The following is a 22824-nucleotide window of genomic DNA, read 5'->3' on the forward strand; positions in this document are numbered from 1 at the left end:
AAAAAAAAAAAGAAAATTATTTGTTGGTAATACAGGTATTTTAATACAAATGGAATACTCAAATATGGCCAAGTGAGTCTGCAGTGTTAGATGTGGGGTCTGACAGTGTCTCGGAGAGCACTACAATCCATACATGACTTTGCCTTCCAAAACACGTCTGAGACAGGTTCACTAATTTGGTTAAAGGCATTCTATTAATAAGACCATATTTTGATTACTGCACCAACAAGTTGACTTCATGCTCTTCCATGATATTCATGGAATATAGATTCTAATTCAACCCCCAACTTGATATTTCACAAATAAATGTAGTTACAAAGAGACTAGGAGGTTTACCATTTCAGCAAACACTCATCACTGGTCACAGAAAAAAAAATATGAGCTCAATACACATCTTGTGAAGTTTAATTAGTATATTCAACTTATACCACAAAAAGCAGCTCGTTATTCTATTTGGTATTTGTAAAATAGTATAGAGTAAGTGTTCCACAAAATATTGATAAGGAGGTCACATTTTACACATTTGAAAATGCATTGTTAAAGAATAACAAAATAAAAGAATGATTGTTTAACTGGGAGTCTAAACCCTGGAAGCATTTTAACAATATTTTTCCATGAACTTTTTAAAATGAGTATTTGTATACTCTGCCTTTTTAATACCTGACAAATGACTTGCTACAGAACACAGTACATGGTAATAATGAGATCCACTGAGCTGCAAATGACACATGGTGATGGTTAAGGGACCTCCAAGATATATATACGCTCCACAACTATCATGCTAGGTCCCAGCCGTCTTAGACATTCTACCTCCACTACACAAACTGCAAGGTATTTTAAACATTTCAGATTTCAGTTAATGTGAATATCAGAGATAATGTTTTTTAAATGTGTTTTTATAACTTTTTAGTAATTTGCCTCTGAAAGCTGTACCTATTTTCTGAGTAAACTAGTAGTTCTTACATTATACCTAATAATTCTAAACCATGGCAAAAAATATAAATTTAATAATGTTCATGAATAGCTGAAGCTCAAATGAGTCTATATGGTACTGATGAAGATTTTTTTTAGTTCCCTGGTTTTATTAACTAAGTTAAGCCATTCAAAATCAAACCACAAACAGGATTTCTTTTCTTTTCTGAGACAGGGTCTCGCTTTGCACCCAGGCTGGAGTGCAGAGGCACAATCACGGCACACTGCAGCCTCAACCTCCTGGGCTCAAGCCATCCTCCCACCTCACCTTCTGAGTAGCTGGGACTACAGGTGCACCACCATGCATGGCTAATTCTTGTATTTGTTTGTAGAGATGGGGTTTCGCCATGTTGCCCAGGCTGGTCTTGAACTCCTGGGCCCAAGCAATCTGCCTGCCTCAGCCTCCCAAAGTGCTGAGATTACAGGCATGAGCCACCATGCCTGACTAGGGTTTCCTTTCACTATGTTCAAAGAACTGAAGAATATGGGAAACTGAGCAGCTGGTAGAGATCATCACATTCAACTTTTAGGTGAGCAAAGTAGAGGAGGAAGCAGCTTGCTGAACGCCAGGCACAGAGAGTAGCTGAGCTGAACTGAAAGCCCAAGTTGCCTCTAGTCATAATAGAGAGATCTTTTCTCAATTTGCTTTGTTTAAATAATCAGATGTTTCAAGTTTTTTCTAAACAAACAAGATAGATCTGGTGAAAAGTATTTTTCTTTAAAAGTTACAATGTACTTTTCACTGAATAACATTTCTTAATCTTTTAATTTTTTTTTTTTTTTGAGACGGAGTTTCGCCCTTGTTACCCAGGCTGGAGTGCAATGGCGCGATCTTGGCTCACCGCAACCTCCGCCTCCTGGGTTCAGGCAATTCTCCTGCCTCAGCCTCCTGAGTAGCTGGGATTACAGGCACGCACCACTATGCCCAGCTAATTTTTTGTATTTTTAGTAGAGACGGGGTTTCACCATGTTGGTCAGGCTGGTCTTGAACTCCCGACCTCAGGTGATCCACCCACCTTGGTCTCCAGTGTTTAGATTACAGGCGTAAGCCACCACGCCCAGCCAACATTTCTTAAACAAATGTGCTTGCTTCCTAGGCCACTAAACAAAAGGAGAGTAAAAGTTACCTGATCTTCTATAGGCATGACTAATATGCCTCCGACTTTTAGTAATATTTTCATGTAGTTTTCATGGTCTTTCTGAACTCCAGCTCCACAATAAATTCGATCATACTGATGACTGTCAGATGCTATCTGGAGGCAATTACCAACAACAAATGCAGGTTCACAGAACTCAAATCTGCATTGAAAAACAAATATATTTTAATTCATTTAAGCAAAACATTAGATCTAAAAAATTTACCATAATCCAGTCCTTTAAAATAATGAAGTTACCAAAATTATTTATAAGAACAAAATTATTACAAACTTTATTTAAATATATTTATTATGTTTAGCACTCATCAAATGTATTATTTTATTATCAATGACATAGGACACGTGTTGTCAAAACATTAACATTTTTGGTCACACTGAAACCTCACTGAAGTATTAAGAAATAAATATAATGGAAAGCCCATCACAACCTCAATATTGTGATACCCCCAAAATAACATATGATAACAATGAGAATCATAAGGGTCAATAAGTGAGAAAAGGCTTCACTCTGCATTGTCCTTTCCAAAAAACATGAGGAATCAGCAGAAATGAGAAGACTTTGTGTAGAATTCATCTCAGTTTGACACTTTTGCTGAGGGTAACAGTGGGATAGCTTTGTCAAAAAAAGTTAAGAGTGTCCTGACCACTTACCCTGGCAACCAGTAAGGTTAGGAAGAGTTTCTAATAAACTGTCTGAGGAACATTACTGATTGGGACAAAGAGCAGAATGAATACTACTTTTTTCATGCCACCGCTTTGGCCCCAATGATCTCCCTAAGCAAGAAAAGGTATCTATGGTTTCAAAAGTATTTTATCTTGGCTGCTTGTTCCTGGTTACAGTGTTGGTTCATGGTACACAAAGTTATGCTTTTACAAACTATCCTATCTGGACTTCTACTCTATTTCTTAAATTTTGATAAACAAAACTGAAAACAGGCTCTAATATAAGTATAATTAAAAGTCCAATGCATTAATAAGACGGGTAATCTTTTTAAAATTAATTCATATCCTTTCACTTTTAATTTGAGTAAAGTTACTATGATCATAGGGCAAAAGCAGATCATTTGAGGATGAAATAATTTACATTAAAAGGTCTGGCATGCAGTGAAAATGAATCACTTTTGAATCACAGTCATTTTACTCTATAAAATATATCCTGTCCTTTAGTAATTAACAGACTTATTACACAGTAAGTTTCCATCCAGAGTCACTAAAACACAGATACATTATAAACATCTGTTTTCTAAAGAAGAAAATTTACCAAAATGTATGCCCTGTCCTGATTTCTTGTCTTTTTGGTGGAAGGGGATAAAAGGTGAGGTGGGTAGGGTTAAGGGTGTCCCTGTACTATTGTCTCCGCGCCCCCACACTAAGGCAGTCCACGCCCCATTATTTCTTTTACTGTAGCTGCCATCTCACTGATCACATTTTTCAGGCCTCTCTTTGATCCCTTTGCTCTCTACTGCACAAGGTAAGTGCGTAAGTTCAAGCTCCTAGGAGTGCTATGTGGAGGATCTTTATGAGTCTACCGTCAAGTAGTTCTATTAGACCTTTCCTGTCTCTGCCCGAGCCTGAACACACTACTCTGCAGGCAGACTGAATTACTTGCTTCTGATTCCTTACAGGAACCATTACACTGAGTTTTGAAATGCTGCAGCTGTGTATGTGCTGTTCTCTTAACTAAAATACTCTTCCCCTCTCCTTCTACCCTTAATAAATGCCTAGTATCTTTTCAAGATATAGATCAAATATTAGCTTTGCAATGAAATCTTACTCAATTCTTTAATAGTACCTCATTCTTTCTCCTTGCACAGCACACACAAAATGGGAACTTACCTAGATTTGAGAATCATATTTAATTTCTCCTTCATACTCAAAACTATGGCATATCTCAGGTTGTTTAAATTATGGCCAAAATATAATTTTTGGATTTTAAGTAACTAGATATTGTAGATCACATGGTTTAATCACCTTATCAAATTCACAGTAAGCATTCTTAAAACATAAGTTGGACTTTTTCAGTAAGGTCTATCTAAAAATCTTACAGAAATTCATTTAAATGCTTTAATTTTATAATAATTTATATCAACTTCATAATTTTCAGAATGAATGTGAGCAGGGAATTTAAATAATTAAAAATTTTTGAAGTATTAAACCTCTTTGTCAAATATGTTAAATCAACTAAAAAATATGCTTATAGTTTTAAAAGCTTCCTACTAGTTAAAAATACGTGGTAGCTTACAGAACTACTGCCAAGGAAAACACCATTACAGGTAAGACAACTTACAATTAAAACCACTTCTCATGTTAGTGATATTTTATACATGTTCATCACAGCAAAATAAATTAGAACGTAGTGTTTGATTCTAAAACTATATGTGTGGCTCTGGCAAGTTACCTTACAGATTAATTCCACACTTCCTTCAGTCAAATACTATTTATTGAGCACCAGCTTTGTGCAATGACTGGGGATATAATGGGAGATACTCGTGTCTGTATCTAACGGAAGAGACAAGCATCGAACAATCCTATTAATTGAAATATAATTTGCAACTGTGATAAATGCTCTAAAGGGAAAATGACAGGCCTGGGGATCAGAGAAGGGCTCCCTGAGAAATGGCAAGCTGGGATCTGAATGGTGAGATAGGACAATCTAGAACCGCACTACCGAGATGAAAGCCACCAACCACTGTGATGAGTAAACCCTTAAAATGTGGCTAGTTCAAGTTTAGCTATACTGTAAGTATAAAATTCACACGGGTTTTTGAGACTTTATAAAAGAATGTAAACTATCTCAGTAACTCTTTTATATTTGTATATTAAAATACCATACGTCTTAATAGTCACGTAAAATGGAAATACTAAATAACTACCCTTTCACTTATGAAAGAGTTGCTTCTCATACTTTCTCCTTAACACAATCTTCCCTTTGAAACATTTTTAAAATTTATTTTCCTGCTATCTCTTTGAATATTTCTTCTGAATTTAATTGTATCTCGATCACCTATGACAGTCCTCAAAATACATGTATTAAATAAATGAACCATAAAAGAAACATAAATGTTTTGTCTTTTCTACCTACCAACGTTAAATATGAACATTGACATATTAAATTTGACATATTAAATATGCTAATCACAAAAATCTCAGGAGTCGAAAAGAAAGCTTCCCTAGAAATAAAGTTACAGAAAAAGCATATGCCTATGGCGCTTCTTCTAATTGCTTTAATTTTTAAATATAGAAACAGAGTCTCGCTGTGTTGCCCGGGCTGGTGTTGCACTCCTGGCCTCAAGTTACCCTCCCACTCCAGCCTCCCAAAATGCTGGGATCACAGGTGTGAGCCACTGTGACCCGCCACCTATGGAACTTCTTTGTAGTAATATAATAGTTTATGTTTTGCTAAATTGGTTACTATAATAACTGTAGCTTCATGTTACAAAATAGTTTTTTCCCAACATGCCAAAAGAGGAAAAACAAACTCTTGCCTTTAATGAATAATTAACTCTCCTATAAATAAAAGGCAGGTTTTTCTTGGACTGGAGAGCCTTTCTGAAGATCTCAAATCAACCATCCTTATTATTCTAGTACACGACATGAACATTTTTCCCTCTAATGTAAAGCAGAACAAGTGTATCTATCTAAAAGGAATTATTAATACAAAGGATAACTGCATAGAAAAATCAAATCTCTAAATTAATAAATAATTTCTAGTAATTGCAACTCTACTTCTAGAAAACACATACGGGATCTTTATACTTTCATTTAACATGTTTAAATTGATTACCAGGATGCTCAAATTCGAAAGTTTACTTGAATTTAAAACAATATTCAAAAAGGAGTGCACTATTACAAAATTTAAAAATAAAAATTGAAAGACAAAAATATTGGACAAAACAGGATATTTTTAAATGTTGGCACTAAAAAATCTGGAACATATAACAGAACTCATATGCCAAACACACTACAAAGAAAACTATAACACTACCAATATAATGGTTATAAAAAAAATGTCTACCAGAGAAAGTATCCTATCTAGGGATCATAAGCACAGCTTAACCTCTTCTAGCCGTAATACATGAAATTTCACCATCAGTTAAAGAAAAAAGCTCTCGAATTGCATATTCTTACTTTTCTTCAATCTGTAAAGTGATTATGGATAAACTTTCCAATAAAGTACTTATAGCTGAACTTTGTTTTTTCTGACTGGGTACACCGTTGATAATCTTAAGACATTTTGTATTCTGATACTAACATCATGACTCATTTATCTTTTTTTTTTTTTTTTTTTTTTTTTTGAGAGGGGGGTCTCGCTCTGTTACCCACGCTGGAGTGCAGTGGCGCGATCTTAGCTCAGTGCAACCTCCACCTCTCGCGTTCAAGAAATTCTTGTGCCTCAGCCTCCTGAGGTAGCTGGAACTATAGATGTGCACCACCACAATCAGCTAAATTTTTGTATTTTAGTAGAGATGGGGCTTCACCATGTTGCCCAGGCTGGTCTTCAACTCCTGAACTCAGGCAATCCACCTGCCTGGGTCTCCCAAAGTGCTGGAATTACAGGTGTGAGCCACTGCTCCAGGCCCATAACTTATACAGCATTTTATGTAAACAAATTCATACCAATCAGGTTGTAGAACGGCCAAAACTTCGGTTTATATTTTTTCCAAATGGTAACAATTTTTCAGGTAGGCCAGGTGTGGTGCTTCACTCCTGCAATTCCAGCATTTTCAGAGGCCAAGGTATGAGGATCACTTGAGCCCAGGAGTTCCAGACCAGTCTGGGCAACGTGGCAAAACCCTGTCTCTACAAAAATTTTTTAAAACATTAGTTAGGCATGATAGCACATGCGTGTGGTCCTAGCTACTCCAAAGGCCAAGGTGGGAGGATCTCAAGCCCACAAGCTGGAAACTATGGGTAGCTATGACCATGTCACTGCACTCCAGCCTGTGTGACACAGCAAGACCCTGTCTCAAAAAAAAAAAAAAAATGCAGGTAAATGTTTACTGATACTTGTGTATATATTTATATATATGAATAACTAGATGATTGATTCAAAACACAAATGGTGGCTACCATGTTATCAAACAGAGTAAATTACAACTCCTATTGTTTCTTCCAAAGAAGAGAAGAAAATTTAAAAAAAAACTTTCCTCCTTAGGCTTTGACTATCTTCTGAAAGCTGTATCTTACCTAAGTTTCCATAAACCTATAGAGGTAAAGGACATATTTTAAACTACAAATACAATTTCTGTATAATCTATTAGACTGAACAATAAACTCAATGAAAGTTCTCAGTTTATTGCAAAATAATACTACACTATTTATAAAATTACACACATAAATTAAAAACGATGAAAGAGAAAATCTGAAATCTACCTTTTTACATCAACCACACAATAAATGAAATCTGAGAAGGAAAAAAAAAATGGCAAAAAGTCTACTAAAATGTCTACTTAACATGTGGTTACAATTACTTGTAAAAGAATGGTTGGTGTGTTCCCTCCCTAATTGTTATACTTGATTTAGGAGTTCATTAAAATTTTATAAGTAAAATAAAAAGTAGCAATCATTTTTATGCTTTGAAAAAAATGTTCAAAACAAAATTTCCGAGATAGAGATGACCCACACTCCTAAATTATACTACCAAAAAGATGTTATCTGTACACAGAAAAAAAAAAAATCAACAGTCCTGAAATGTATATAACCACAAAATCATTCATTCTAGGTTTATAATCATGTATTGATTTAAACCTGAAAATCCAATGAATATTTTTCAGATTCTCTTATGAAGGGAAAAGTAATTGACATACTATTAATAAAATATACCCTGAAAATCGTTTATGAAAAAATATAGAGCACATAGATATCTTGGTTTAGAAGATGAGCACTTGCCCAAAATAACACCAGGATTCTAATCACTTACCTTAGCCGTGGTTTTCTTTATAGGTGCATGTTGGAATATCTTCATCTTCAGGCAGATAGATGATTTCGTTCACAGCAGGGACCTTGCCAACTTGCCCATATAATTCTTTTGATAAGCTGCTAGGAGATCAGGGTGACCTAGCCTTGCCCTGTAGCTTCCCTCTTAGACGGATAGTCTAGGTCTAGGATCTGACTGAGAGTAGAAAAAACAACATTCCCCTTCAATACACTGTTGAAGTGGGGCTGACAATTTGCACACCTAGTTTATCATGTGCCACAGGATGCTGTTATTGAAATTTTAGACAATTATTCCAGTGGAATAAAGAAATTTCGAGGATGTGGAAAAGAATCCTACCTTGTTCTCACACCTCATCCAAAACAACCTGTTAATGTATCACAAAAACTTCTTTTCCTTGAAATATTTTGTCAAAATACACGTTTTGAGATTTAAGAACTATGGCTGCTTTATTAAGACAAAACAAAACTTCAGACTTTTCCATTGTGAAGAAATCCAAGGGAAATGTTAAACTCTTGATCTCCAAACACACCTGTACAATTCAACGACTCTTATAATCAAGAATTAAGCTACCGAATTATAATTTTTTGAAAAACAAAACTACATTTTCAAGTGTTTTCCCTCTCAAATGCATCAAACGCATCTCAGAATAATTCAAGCATTATTCCAAGCAATGTGTTGCAAGTAAATACAGTTATTGTTCATTAAAGAAAGCATTAGAGAAATCCATAGTAACAAAAACAATGTCCAAACATTTTACAGGAAATGTGACCAATAAGTCATATATAGGTGAGACCTTTTATGGCTGAAATTATATTTCAACAATTTCTTCTTCTAAAAATGTGCTGGAAGCCATGCAACTTTTCCCCATGCCATTTCTAACAGAAGTTAAAATATACAACAGATAGTCCCGATGACTATATTCAAGGATTCTTCTGTCTCAACATCTGAATGTCTGTCATAATTTAAAAATGTATTTACATATCTGTCATAAGTTTAAAGTGGAGTTTCAATCTCTAACAATTGTTCTAAAACTACTTCTGAACATTAGAATACCAAAATGTTCACGTATTTGAGAAATATTTTGAAATAATATTGAATATATAATGAATTATATATAGGAAAACGTTCAAATAAGCATAATTCTCACAAAGATGAAGTTAATAAAAGATGACAGAATACAGAAGCATCTAATTTTCAAATGCAAATCATATGTGAAAAATGAACATATAATTTAAGGATAGTAGATATGACCATATCAACTAAATCTTCTAAATTACAAGACTACTCTAATTCTACATATAAAACTTAGACCTCAACTAAATTTGAGGAATGAATTGCCTCCCCCACCCATCCCTGACAGCAATAAAAATTCATGGCATAGGCAAGTCTCCGTGAACAAGGAGGTATGCTCTTTAATATAAATGTCATAGTGAATTAGATGTGCTATACGTTAACAGCATACCTTAATTCTAATGTGAAGAAAGTAAATGATGAAAATAAAACTATTGCTTCAACTTTCCTATCCAAGTTGCTAGGCTGTAATTCATCGGTAACAGCCCCTTGCTAGGAAGAGATATTAGAATAAATCAAGATTTACATCCTAAGAGCCAAACTAGAACTATGTAAAAAGGCTGCCAGGCTCAGGTTATAGCCTCTTTGTCTAATCCTGTTTTCTCATCTGGGAAATGTGAAGACGCCAATGAATACTGTCTCTAGAACTGTGGATAAAACATTTAGAATGGTTAACACTAATGCACAGACAATGCATAGGAGGTGCTATTTATCACCTCATTACTGTTCTCGTCACTGATACCATGACTCATTTATACGGCACACTATACAGAGACAATGGTCTTTCATTCATATGGAATGAAAATCTCCAATAATTCAAACTACATTATACTCATCTGGCTATGGACACTGTCAGATTTTCAGAATCACAGCTGTTAAGTCATCTAGGAGGAGAAGAATACAGGATTTCTGGCCTACTGCTTTACAAGAACATGGCCCTCTCCAAAGCATGCATTCTAGGGGGCCAAACCAAATACCTACATGTATATGCATCACATATCTGTGGTTATAAATAAATAAATGCTATACTAATAATCAATTCATTTGCAAAGTATTTACAGGGTAAAAAGTTTATAATTCAGGCTCCTTTAACTAACATACTCTTCTAAGTAACTAAAGCTGGAGAGATGTTTTTTTAACTGTACATGCCCAAATACTGACTCATAATTTGACTTTCCCAACATCCTTCTTTTCTCTCAAAAGCCAGATACCTAAAGTCCTTTACTTGTCTAGCTAAAAACAGAATATTTAGGAGAGCATGTGTAAAAGTACAATAGGAGTCAGCAAACTATGGACAGCATGCCAAGTCCAGACTACAGCTCATAAACAGAGTGTTATTGTAAATAAAGTGTTACTGGAACACCCTCACGCCCATTCATTTTCATGGCATTTGTTTCCAATTTTATACTGCAAAGGCAGAGTCAGGTGGTGGCAACAGAGACCATTTAGCTTAAGAAGGCTAAAAGATTTACTGACTGGGATTTGTGGGGAAAGCTTGCCAGTGTTTCAGAGGACCCTTGAAACCTCATCATTTTTATAAGAGAATTTCAGTGAATTTAAGAATACCATATGTAACAACGCATTACATCAGACTTGAAACTTACTCCTTCCCTCCCATCTCCAGTACAGTAAATTCAGAGTAGCCTCTCTAAATTATTTCATTTGCTGACATAAGACTAAGACATAGAAACTTTAAAAGTACTTAGAAAAATGAAAGAATACTACTTTGAAGACACAGGAATCAAGCTTTACACAACATAAAAACATATATTTGTACTGTATTTGAGAAAGGGTCTCACTCTGTCGCTAACACTGGAGTGCAGTGGTGCAATCTCAACTTACTGCAACGTCTACCTCCTCTGTTCAAGCGACCCTCCCACCTCAGCCTGCCAAGTACGTGGGAATACAGGCATGTGCAACCATGCCCAACTAATTTTTGTATTTTTTTTTCTTTTCTGTAGAGAGCATTTTGCCATCACTGCCCAGGCTGGTCTCAAACTCCTGGGCTCAAGCAATATTCCTGCCTTGGCCTCCTAAACTGCTAGGATTACAGGTGTGAACCACCATGCCCAGCCTATATTTGTATTCTTAAAAAGGTCATCTAACATTATATATTCTAATGCTGATTAGCATAAGGGTTTTTCCCCCTTTACTGTATTTGGGAGTTTACTATGATCTTAAATAAATGTATATAAGAAAATTTTAAAAATGGAATTGAAATCATACGTGACATGATAATACTTTTGAAGAGGGGATTGATTAAAAAAAAATCCAAACTGACAGGATAAAAAAGACTTGAAGAATATTAGGTTTCAGCTATTTATTCTCTCTCCATTACACATAATCAGGGATAATCTGGTACTAAGGAATATATAAATATGACAATTAATTTTCCTCAGTTATTTTATATTTTGTTAACTAAAATATGTACTTTGATAAACCATACATAATTCAATAAAACTGCTTAGAAATAAGATTTTAAAAACCACTTTGCCGAGAAAGCTTGTAAAATTTTAACTTGAAAATTAGTTGAAATATTATCCACAAACATCAAGAGAAATTGAAAATAAAACATTTGTAAGAAGAAAAATATCATTTTATAATTTGTCACTGAAACCAAACTGTATAAATGTAACAACAAAAAAAAAAAACACTGAATCCAGCCACTCATTACATTATGCCAAATGAAACGTCTTCCTAGTACATACTACTCTTTGTATACAAGCTACTTTATAATCTGAAACACAAAATAGTAATATTTTAGTATACTGAAGATTGGAATAAAACTTGCAGAACTGTCTTCTTCAAGACTAGTTCATGAATATAAGAATCTGTTTTAAAAATAACCTGTAACAAACACTTAAGAAGTAACTACGTATAATAACTAAAACAAGACCATTGAAAATTATAGAGAAACATATCAGTCATATCACTGTATTTTATGATTGATCATTTTATGAATAACAAACCTATATAACACAGTAACAACAAAATTAAACTAAAGAAATATAAGGCAGGGAAATTTGTGCATTTTACAATTACAAAAATAAGAGAAATTTTTAAAAATGGAGACACTTAAGTAGTCTTGAAACTTATCTGTGTTGTGGATTATTATTTAAATTACATCAACATAGAAATGCTTTAAATCGCATATTTTACTGTTTCCCAGGACTATACCCACTTGCCAGCAATAAACTTGAGCTCCACAGACACTTGTACAGAGTTGCTTCACTGATTCAAGAGTCTTCCTTGAGTCTGTTCTGCTCAAATAATGACCCAAAATGGAATTATATGTGTCTTTATGTATTAATAGGTGAAATCTATTAATAACTAATATACAACAGCTTAAAATAGACCTTAAACAGTTGATATTACTAATATAACTTTTATATTTTCCAAGTCCAAATGTATTCAAAAAGCCCTTTTGTGTACATTAACTTTCAAGATCAAAACAAATACTTAACAGCAGTTAAATAAAATGAACGAAATTCTATAAGTCTAATAACTGTATAAAAATATATTCACGGCTACATCTTAAGCACTTACCATGCTACTATAATTCTTAAGACAGAGAGAAACAATAAAGACACAAAAGGATGCTAAAATTGAAACCCAATTTCTTATCAAATAATTTGGACTAAACATTTATTTCTACCAAACGTGCTTTTCTTGAAAATAGGATATGAACCAACACAGTAAGCCTTGAAAACTGAATAAAAAATGTGCATTACGTGTTGTTTATAAAGACAGGCATAAATAAGATAAAGGATGGTGCTCAGTAAATTAATGCAGAACATTTAAATGATTGCTTAAATCCATTGAATTAATTACAGTGAAAATAAAACCTGAGCATTTCCCAACTCTCCCATGCATGTCTGTGGGCTTTAACATAGTTACAAGCACACCTAGGTAGACGCAAGACCTTGCCTTCACTGTAAGTACTGAGGATTTTGCTCCATTACATCAGGTTTCTGTTCTTCAACCAATCAAATGCCACTTGCCAGAGGATAAATACAGACTGGCATTGCAAAGGAGAATCAAACAAAGGCGCAAGAGAAAGGGGAGGAAGGGCAAAGGGAGGAGAGGAAAAAAAAACCATTCCTCTGAAGATATTTACAAGGTTTTTTGGCTTCTTCTCTCCTGCTGCTGTCCTTCAATCTAGATCTTTTAGAACAAAGCCCTCAGTTCTGATCTAGCCCCCTCTCCCTCAAGTTGTTGATGGTCATGGCCATGGGCTGAAGATGAGGGTCCACTCCCAGCAAGCCAAGTTGGAATTCTCAATGCTTTTACCAAAAAGTTTGTTCTTTAAAGTGACTGTGTTCTAAGTTTGTGTTTTCTATCCTTTTTAACACTTTATCTCTTTGAAAATAAGATACACAGAGAAATAAGGGATGTGAAAGCTCTCAAAGTTTTACACAATTTCAGAGTTCACAAACTTCAGCATAAGTGCCCTTGCTCCACAACAATGCAGAATTCTAGTAGAATTACACACCAAATGGACTTTTCCTGCCAGCCCAAGGACCAAAGCCTGTACAATGTTTCTTCTAAAGGGAGTTCCATTGTGAGTTCAAAAGGATGGTTTTATAAACTCATTTCTCATAAACAATCCTATCACAAGATGTATCAATGTATTTCTATGATCATTTCTTCTGGATATATTACAAAGTAGCTGAATATGTTAAAGTCTTTTGTATACTGATAGGTACCACCTCTTACATTACAACTGAAGGTTCAGGAAAGAACTACTAAATTACTATTCAAAAGGTAAAAAAACAGTTCCAGAAAAATACTGCAATCACAGTATTATATTGTATCTCCAGAAAAGATACTTGAATAATGTTTAATGAATTCAACATTACTAATAAAGTGGTAGTAGCAAAAATTTACTAGATTTAAATTTACCATAGAATTATATATAGTAAAAGTTATAGAAGTCTTAACTTTTTCTCATTTTATGGTGCACTGATTTTTGCTGCATTCAATTGAGCAACTCAGGATCAATAATAGTGTTCACGAATAGACATGTTCCATGTATCCGTTTAAGTAATTTCAAACCAAAACTATAGATACGAATACTTACTTATCAAAGCTATCACTATTTTTGATGAAGCTCTCCAGTTTTTCCTTGGCATATTCCACCACATCTGAATGAAGTTCAATTCCATGATTTATTCCAAAAGGACCTGCAATCGTAGCAGCATTTTTATAAAAATTATTAATCATATGCCCTTACAGAGCTCTTTTAAGTTCTGCTCATTTATACGTCACAGGAGTATTTAAAGACAGCTTGAAATATGCAAATACCTCCTAGCCACAGCCTTAAAGGTTGAATGGAAATCTATGTACATTGCTTTAATGTAAAAAAGAAAAACCAAAAAAAAAAACAAAAAACAAAAACAAAAAACAGTTCACCCAAGTTTTCTATAAAAAAATACTACCAAGTATAACATTGAAACCTACAGAGTTCTCCCAAGGGAGTAGCTTATCTGGCAGGACACAACTGCTAAAAAAAAATAGTATTTCTACATGAAGTTTAAGTTATCTGATATTATTTTCATTTATCATTTGCTAAAAAGTTGGTAATTCAAAAATACCTAAAACCAAGGGCTGACACAGATAACATTACATGAATGTCTCAGAGCATCCCTTCCCCCAACCAGTAAAGGCTAAATTCCCACCCCATTCCATTTCTTTTGGAGCTCCCAGTGCCTTGCAGAATGTGGCCCCAGGGAAGATGACTAGACTTGACTCTCAGGTTCTAGCATACTTTACACTTCTCACCTAGGATTTTTTTTTTATATATGCCCATGGATGGACTGACCTCTCAGGAAGAGGGGAGGGCTTTCCCAGCCCCCAGAGATGTTCTTGGGCTGGCTCTTTTCCCCACCTTGGTACCAGCTCACATCTCATTTATATTCAAAATAATAAAGAAGCCAAAATATTAAACTTAGAAAAACACACAGTAAGGTCACTTTTTAATACATTAAATTTGAATATTCCGGGAACCTGAATTTCCATAGGTGTAACATATAAAATGTTTTAAAAAAACAAATAGTTTTCCTTGTTCAAAAGAACTCAAGTACAGGCAAGACGTCGTGGCTCATGCCTGTAATCCCAGCACTTTGGGAGGCCAAGGCAGGCAGATGGCATGAGCCTGGGAGTTCAAGACCATCTTGGCCAATGAGGTGAAACCCTGTCTCTAGTAAAAATACAAAAATTAGCCAGGTGTAGTGGTGTACACCTATAATCCCAGTTTCTTGGGAGGCTGAGGCACGAGAATTGCTTCAACTCAGGAGGCAGAGGTTGGAGTGAGCCTACATCTTGCACTGCACTCCAGCCTGGGTGAAAGGGGAAGACAGTGTCTCAAAAGAAAAAAAAAATCAAATAAAACTACAATTACTTAACATTATGAACATAGTAAGAAAAATACTATCCTATGACGTAAACCTAATTTCCCTTTCTTCTTTTTAAAGTGATCGTTGACTATAAAACATGAGATGTTTACATTTTCATTACCCGTTAAGAACCTAGGACCAGGCATGTAATGTAATCATTACATGCCTGTGATCAGTGACTCATGCCTGTAATCCCAGCATTTTGGGAGGCCAAGGTGGGAGGACTGCTTGAGCCTAGGACTTCGAGACCAGCCTGGGCCACATGGCAAGACCTCATCTCTACGGTAAACAAAACAAAACAAAACAACAGCCAGGCTTAGTGGTGCATGCTTGTAACCCCAGCTTCTTGGGAGGCTGAAGCATGAGAACTGCTTGAAACCAGAAGACAGGAGCTTCAGTGAGTTATGTTCCTGCCACTGCACTCTAAGCTGGGCAACAGAGTGAGACGGTATCTTAAAAAAAAAAAAAAAAGAAAGAAAGAAAAAGAGAGAGAAAAAAAAACAATAAAAGAAAAACCAGGGCTGCAAAGATAGATGAATTAAAAAGGTTAATATTGCTGGCACTCTGTTTCCTATAAGACTTCATGTTCCATCCACTGCAATCCAGGCTGCGCAAGAGTGAGACACTGCCTTAAAAAAAAAAAAAGGCAGTGCGATAGCTCACACCTGTAATGCCAGCACTTTGGAAAGCTGAGGCAGGCAGATCACCTGAGGTCAGGAGTTCCAAGGCCAGCCTGACTAACATGGAGAAACCCCATCTCCACTAAAAAAAAATAATAATAATAATAAGCCTGGTGTGGTGGCACATGCCTGTAATCCCAGCTACTTGGGAGGTGAAGCAGGAGAATCGCTTGAACTCAGGAGGCGAACGTTGCAGTGAGCCAAGATTGTGCCATTGCAAAAACTCAGTTTCAAAAAAAACAAGAAAAAGAGAGAGAGAAAGAAAAAAAAATCTAGTTACATTTTTATGAAAAAAGAAAAACCAGGGCTGCATAGATAGCAGATCAATTAAAAAGGTCAATATTGCTGGCACTGTTTCCTACAAGACAGAATATGCAAATATAATAACAAAGGTGTTAAGAATCTGGAAATCAAGGCTTCTAATCCATAGTTCAAACTGCCTTATTAACAAAAGAAGTCTCAATTTCAAAGTTCTGGGTTCTTAAAGATGCCACTGGTCTCTTCCCCCACCTCCTTTTTTTTTTTTTCCTGTTTTCTGCTTATTACCTAACAGCAAAGTGGCAACTTATGCCAGTAAGTTTAATTAATGTGTAAGAAAATTCCTTTTTTTCACATAACTTGTTTTTCATAATACCTTGACACAATTCATTAATATGTAAAAGATTTCTTTCACAAACATAAATACACATGTAAAATATGCTATGCATTAATATTGAATGTAAACACCATTTACAATTTTTTATAGATAAAACTGTTTAATTTTTAAATGACTGAAGCACATCTTTAATGATCACTACTTAACAATGTGAATGGTAACATGTTCAAAGTAAATTAAAAAAATACATTAATAAAAGGCAGAATTTAAATAGAAATGTCGCCAATATCTCATTTATTTAGAATGTGATTATACAACTTGAATGTATTAAGTGTATGATAAAAATATAACGCAATGCTGCTTATTACAACTCCCATTTGGTATCTGTATTAAATAGAACAACAGGAGAATGAACCAGAAAATTAAAAAAGCACACACAGCTACTTCTGAGAAAGGAGGCTAAGAGATCTAGGGTACTAAGGAAACATTTTGATTATTATATGCTGTTGTATGAAGTGTGTTTTAGCCATCTGCATGTATAACTTTTTCAATTAAAAAGCAATGGGCTACTGAAAGATTTTTTTAAAAAGAGCATAAATATTCAAATAAATAAATAATATATAGCTAATAGAAAGATACAAGTTGTCAATGGAAAAAAGTGAAATACAAAATATGATGATGTTAACAGGCCAAGTGAAGCATGAATTTGACTCTGAATTCCAATGTTATTTTGTATTTGCCAATGTGAAGATTTTTCTATGCAATAAAGGGCAATTGATTTTTGTAACATACATCCTTTTAAAAAAAAAAGTGTTGACCTTTAATAGCTAAATATTAAAGAGAACATGGAAACATACAGCGAAGTCAAAGTTTATTAAAACAAATACAGTTATTAGAAATACCTAGGGATCTTACATAAGAAATAAGTTTTAAGTTCGACAAACCCCCACTGAGAACAGTAACAAATATAATAAAATCTAGACTGCTTTCAAGTTTTCAAATCACATTCACTGCACTGGTAAGAGTGCTATTCTAATAATTGCATCTAATCTAGTTCATTTGTCATTTACCAATCAGTCAAGAACACAAGCTTGTACATAAAAGTCAGTAATTATTAGGTTTAGGCATTAAGTGTCCATGCAATTCCAATTTTTTAATTTGTATCTATGTCCACCCATGTAATGTCCAACAGACTGACGGTGTGGTGCTGGTGTGTAGAAGGCTGAGGCAGACCAAGGAAACCTGAGAGTTCCACACTGCATCTGAAAGAAGTTCACTGTGGCTTTAGTATTTTGTGTAAAGCTAACTTACAGAACATAGCCACAGGCAAAAAGTACTTTATAATAAGAGGAGTTCTAAAGATGAAATAATCCAAGATCCATCATTTCAGTTGAGGACTCTGAGGTCAAAATACTGGTGTGGTGAGATAGATTAAAGGCCAGATGTCTTGGTTTTCAAATCCCAGTTCCTCCTCTTAACTGTTGTATAATCTGAGACCAGTCAGTCACTGTAAGACCAGTTCCCACTATATAAAAGGAGTCTCTGGGAAAAATCATTAAATTATGTAAAAGTACTTTGCACACTATAATGTAATAGACAAACTGTTGTTAAAAATTATGATGTGCTCTCTCCCCATATACAGAAACAGTTAGTTGTGGAAGCATAATTATAAACTATATAAGTGGTTCTCAACCCTGACTATATATTAGAATAACCTGGAAATTTCTAATTTTTAAAAGTAGATTAAATTTAATTTGATTTAAACTGTAAATCCCTGGGTCCTACCCACAAACGGATGAAAGCAATCTCTCACTGTGATCCAGGGTCTGCAGATAATCCTAACATCCAACTGGGTTGAGCAGTGCTAGTCACCCCTCCTAATTATTACAAAGCCCAATCTAAATTATTTTTTTAAATCTGCTTTGAGCTATCCAAATCTTTGTTCTCATTATAGTAAAGTAACATCAAGAATTAACAGCTAAAAGTATTTCAGCTAAACTAAATATTACCACAAGGGGGAGTAGGTGGATCAATCATTAGGTTTCTATTAACTTAATATAAACTCAATGAGAATTAAAATATAAATATAAAAGGATCTTTCAACAAATTACAATGATATTTCATACTAATTTTAGTTATATAAAATAAGGCATCTTTGTGAAGATTTACAAGCAACTTTGGAAGCATTCAGGAACAGTCACAGGCAAAAGTCAACAGGAATAGGTTTCACTCCAAGAATATCCTATGGTATAATGTACAAAAACAAAACAGACCAAAAGGTGAATAAAGGAAAAAGGAGAAAAGCAATCAGCAAAAGGAAAAGTAATCATTAACTAGACAATTAAGAGAAGTTGTTCTAATATATTCCCACTTATCATGATATATTTAATTTCTTATGGTTTCTCTCATCCAACTATATCACACTGTTTTATATCAAGCACTGTCAAACTTGTCCTGAGTCTTGCCATGTTAGCTTAACCATTCTGAAGCTAGTAAGATTAGACTTTGTTCTCTGCTCTCCAGGTTTGAGAAAAGCATTATGAAACAAGCCCTGGAATTTACCAGAAACAAGATCCGGTTCCTTGGGCTCCTCTCAGACTATGGCTATGTAAAGCTCTCTCTTATCTCACATGAATCTTAGAAATACGTTTACATGAGATCTCAGAGTATTGGCTTAACAGTTACAGAAATGGAACCAAAGCCCTAAGTAAACCATATCTCTAAAATATCCAAATACCAAGAACAGATGTCACAGTTAGTTCATTTACATATTTCTACCCAACGTGCTGATAATATTCAGGACGAATAGGTCAAGAACAACCAATGGCTATACCTTAATATGCGCAATGGAATATTAGAGATTAAATTTCTAACACAGCAAATTCAATAAGCTGAGGAAAAAATGTGTTCAGGTATAATACAGAATAGTTTAAAAAGCTAATTTAAACAGCTTCAGATTTTGACTCAAATTCTTCTTAATGCAATCATTTTCTCTGGAAGACATTTTCATCCGCTCTTTCATTCCACTGCACATTTATTTGTGAAGTACATGAAGATACCTGGGACCAGCACGGTGATAGAGTGACATACTCAATAAATATTTATTAGACTAAATGAAGAACAGCCAATAAGATTAACACCACACTTTTATTGCTAGTTCAGAAGCATCATGTACAAGGGTAGGAGATGTGTCTTGAACACTTCTGTAACCACAGCAGCTGGCGCAGTGTCTAATATAATACTTCTTTAAAGAATGATAAAGTTCATAAATGTAGCTACGGTCCCAAATTTAAAAAGGTTCACAACGAAGACTGAAACAAATGATATCCACAAAGCATAAAAATATTTTTCATGTCTTGATTTTAAAATAGTGCATGAGCAAAAATATGTTAAATCTATATTATCTGATGGTAGGGAATGATGCATGCCATAGAAGTAAATGCTATGATGAAGTACATTCCATTCAAAATTAGTTCCTTATTAATTTTAGTTGTTTGATAGAAATCTGTCAAAATTCAACAAACATTTTCCTTTTATTCCTAAACAATTTGCTTCTGACTTCAAGCCAACTATCATCGCTATAAAGCATTACGTATATGCAAAAATCACAGCGTCCTCAGAGCTCTGTGCAGTTATCATCAAAGTGGGGAGGGAACTAAGTAAACTATAGGACAGGAAGAGAAGGGAAGTATTTCAATGCATGCCTTTTGATATTTTTGCATTTTTCAGCCCTCTGATTATGTTACCTACTTCACAATAAAATTAAAGAGGAGAGACTGGTACTCAAGTTTCCTCGTTATGCAATTTTGAAGAAAAAAGTGCTCCTCACAAAGAAATGAAACAGAGGAGAAAGAAGAGAATTTGTTGAACTTTTTGCAATGTGTGAAAGAGGGCAGGAAAAAAAAGAGTTGGGGGCAGGCTGAACTTCTGGAATCTTCTGTCCACTGAAGAAGAAACAGGATGCAGGTACCACACGTTTAAGTACCTTGGAAGATCAAGAGTGTCCAGAGCTCAGCTGACAGACTTTGGAGGCAGAAATCTATCAATCCTTTGCATGTGGGTGTGCCTTGAAGAAAGATTCACCCTTCACTACAGGATAAATCCAAAGTTGTTCCCTAAAAAGGAACTTTATAAACATAACTAACACTGAGATATAAAACCCAAGGAAACAATTTTGGGCAAGGGTGTGGGAGGGTAGCCTGGCTGACCCTGCAGGAACCTAACCCAGAGAGAATGTAAAAGCGGGCTCCAGACGAGACCAAGAGTTGCAGCGAACCAAGCAGCCCTGCCAACTCCAGTCAACCTGGCTCCAATCTGAGGCACTCAGTCCAACATCCTAGGAAAGACTGCGTCAGCCTAGGGAAGGCTGTGTCACAGAAAAAGAAAGACAATTCCATGGGTGCCAGCTTCTACATGGGGAGCTAGAGATTCAAAATTTTACACTTAAGGAAACAAATTCAGGAAGGTTTAGTACTTAAAGTAACAATCAATTCGCATTATTTACTATATAAAAGTTATGTTCTAAAAAATACAGCAAACATTGGATTAGCAAAAAATGAACAATTGCTCCTTAGGAAAATATGTACACATATCAATATATAAAATAGATTATAATATTAAATCCTGAGATCTCATCCTGGCAGAGACTATATTACTTCACAAAAGATAAAATAAACTTAAGAAGTGTTAGAGACTTGCCTGAGCCACCCCAAGAACTGTTGCCAGAATTGGGATTCAAGCCATCAACAGGCCCCAGTGAAGACTGGAGCTTGTGACATGCGCTGGCCTCTCCCCTCTCAATCCTTTGGTCATTTCTGTATGACCACAGAGACAAGAAGGCAGAGAGTGCTTCACTTTATCCCACCTCAGGTAGGAAGATGCAAAGCAGGAGACTCAGATTTTTTGTTCCTCTCTGCAGGTTCGCAAGTAATCATGAAAGCAGTGTGAGTTTGATTTGGGGGTTTCAAATAAGTATTAGTAAGTAAGTGAATTCTCAAGAGACAAAATTTCCAAATAGTAAAAACTGGCTGTATTTGTTACATAGACAATCTTGGTTGAGAAACAGTTAATCACAAAGATAAAACTCAAGATGCTCACCTCAGGGAAACACCTAAGCCACTTCACATCGCTGGAGAAATTTCCTCCTAACTTCTAAGACCAGCATGAAAAAACATCATCAGAAGAAATTACTAAGAAAACTTTGTAAAACCTGTATTGCTTCCTAATATTTATCACTTTTGTTATTTACTATTTGTTACCCTGTAATCAGCACTAATATTATCCATAAACATAAAATCACCTGAGTATTGATTTTCAGAGGTAGCAGCAATGAAAGAGGTGGTTGACAATAATGACTTCTACTCCACAACCAGTATAAGTGAGAGGGAGAAAAAAAAAATCTAAGAAATAGAACAGTGGTGGCAACTCCATATAGAGCACAGGGGCAGGAAAAAAGACGCCCAGAAGTCTAACTAGGACTAAGAAGTAATAGTTCAAATAGTTAAGAGTTTTATGAATCTCATAAAATGTAATTAGCATAAAATAAAAGGTTCTCACAACAGATTTGCTCACAGAGTCCCAAATAAATCACATATCAAGAACAGATGGGTGGGCATGGTGGCTCACACCTGTAATCCCAGCACTTTGGGAATCCAAGGCAGGAGGATCATGAGGTCAGGAGATTGAGACCATCCTGGCCAACATGGTGAAACCCTGTTTCTACAAAAAATTAGCTGGGCGTGGTGGCGTATGTTTGTAATCCCAGCTACTTGGGAGGCTGAGCCAGGAGAATCGCTTGAACCTAGGAGGCAGAGGTTGCAGTGAACAGAGATGGCACCACTGCACTCCAGCCTGGGCAACAGAGCGAGACTCCATCTCAAAAAAAAAACCGAACACGAACAGATTAATTCCTAAAAATGAAAAAAACCAGGGTCAGGCGTGGTGGCTCACACCTGTAACCCAGCACTTTGGGAGACCAAGGCGGACAGATCACGTAAGGTCAGAAGTTCGAGACCAG

General features: G+C 35.3%; 1 protein-coding gene across 1 annotated transcript in view; it reads right to left on the reverse strand.

Moving 5' to 3' along the window:
- The window catches only part of PCMTD1 (protein-L-isoaspartate (D-aspartate) O-methyltransferase domain containing 1), an 85818-nt gene that overhangs the window by 13745 nt on the left and 49249 nt on the right, over nt 1-22824 (reverse strand). Inside the window, exons 4-5 of the mRNA XM_017531767.2 lie at nt 14219-14321; nt 2100-2271 (exon numbers count right to left, since the gene is read on the reverse strand). Of these exons, the coding sequence (XP_017387256.1) occupies nt 2100-2271; nt 14219-14321 (275 nt within the window). The remainder of the gene's footprint in view (nt 1-2099; nt 2272-14218; nt 14322-22824) is intronic.

The sequence above is a fragment of the Cebus imitator genome, unplaced genomic scaffold (assembly GCF_001604975.1).
Source record: "Cebus imitator isolate Cc_AM_T3 unplaced genomic scaffold, Cebus_imitator-1.0 Scaffold73, whole genome shotgun sequence".
NCBI classification, from domain to species: Eukaryota; Metazoa; Chordata; class Mammalia; order Primates; family Cebidae; genus Cebus; species Cebus imitator.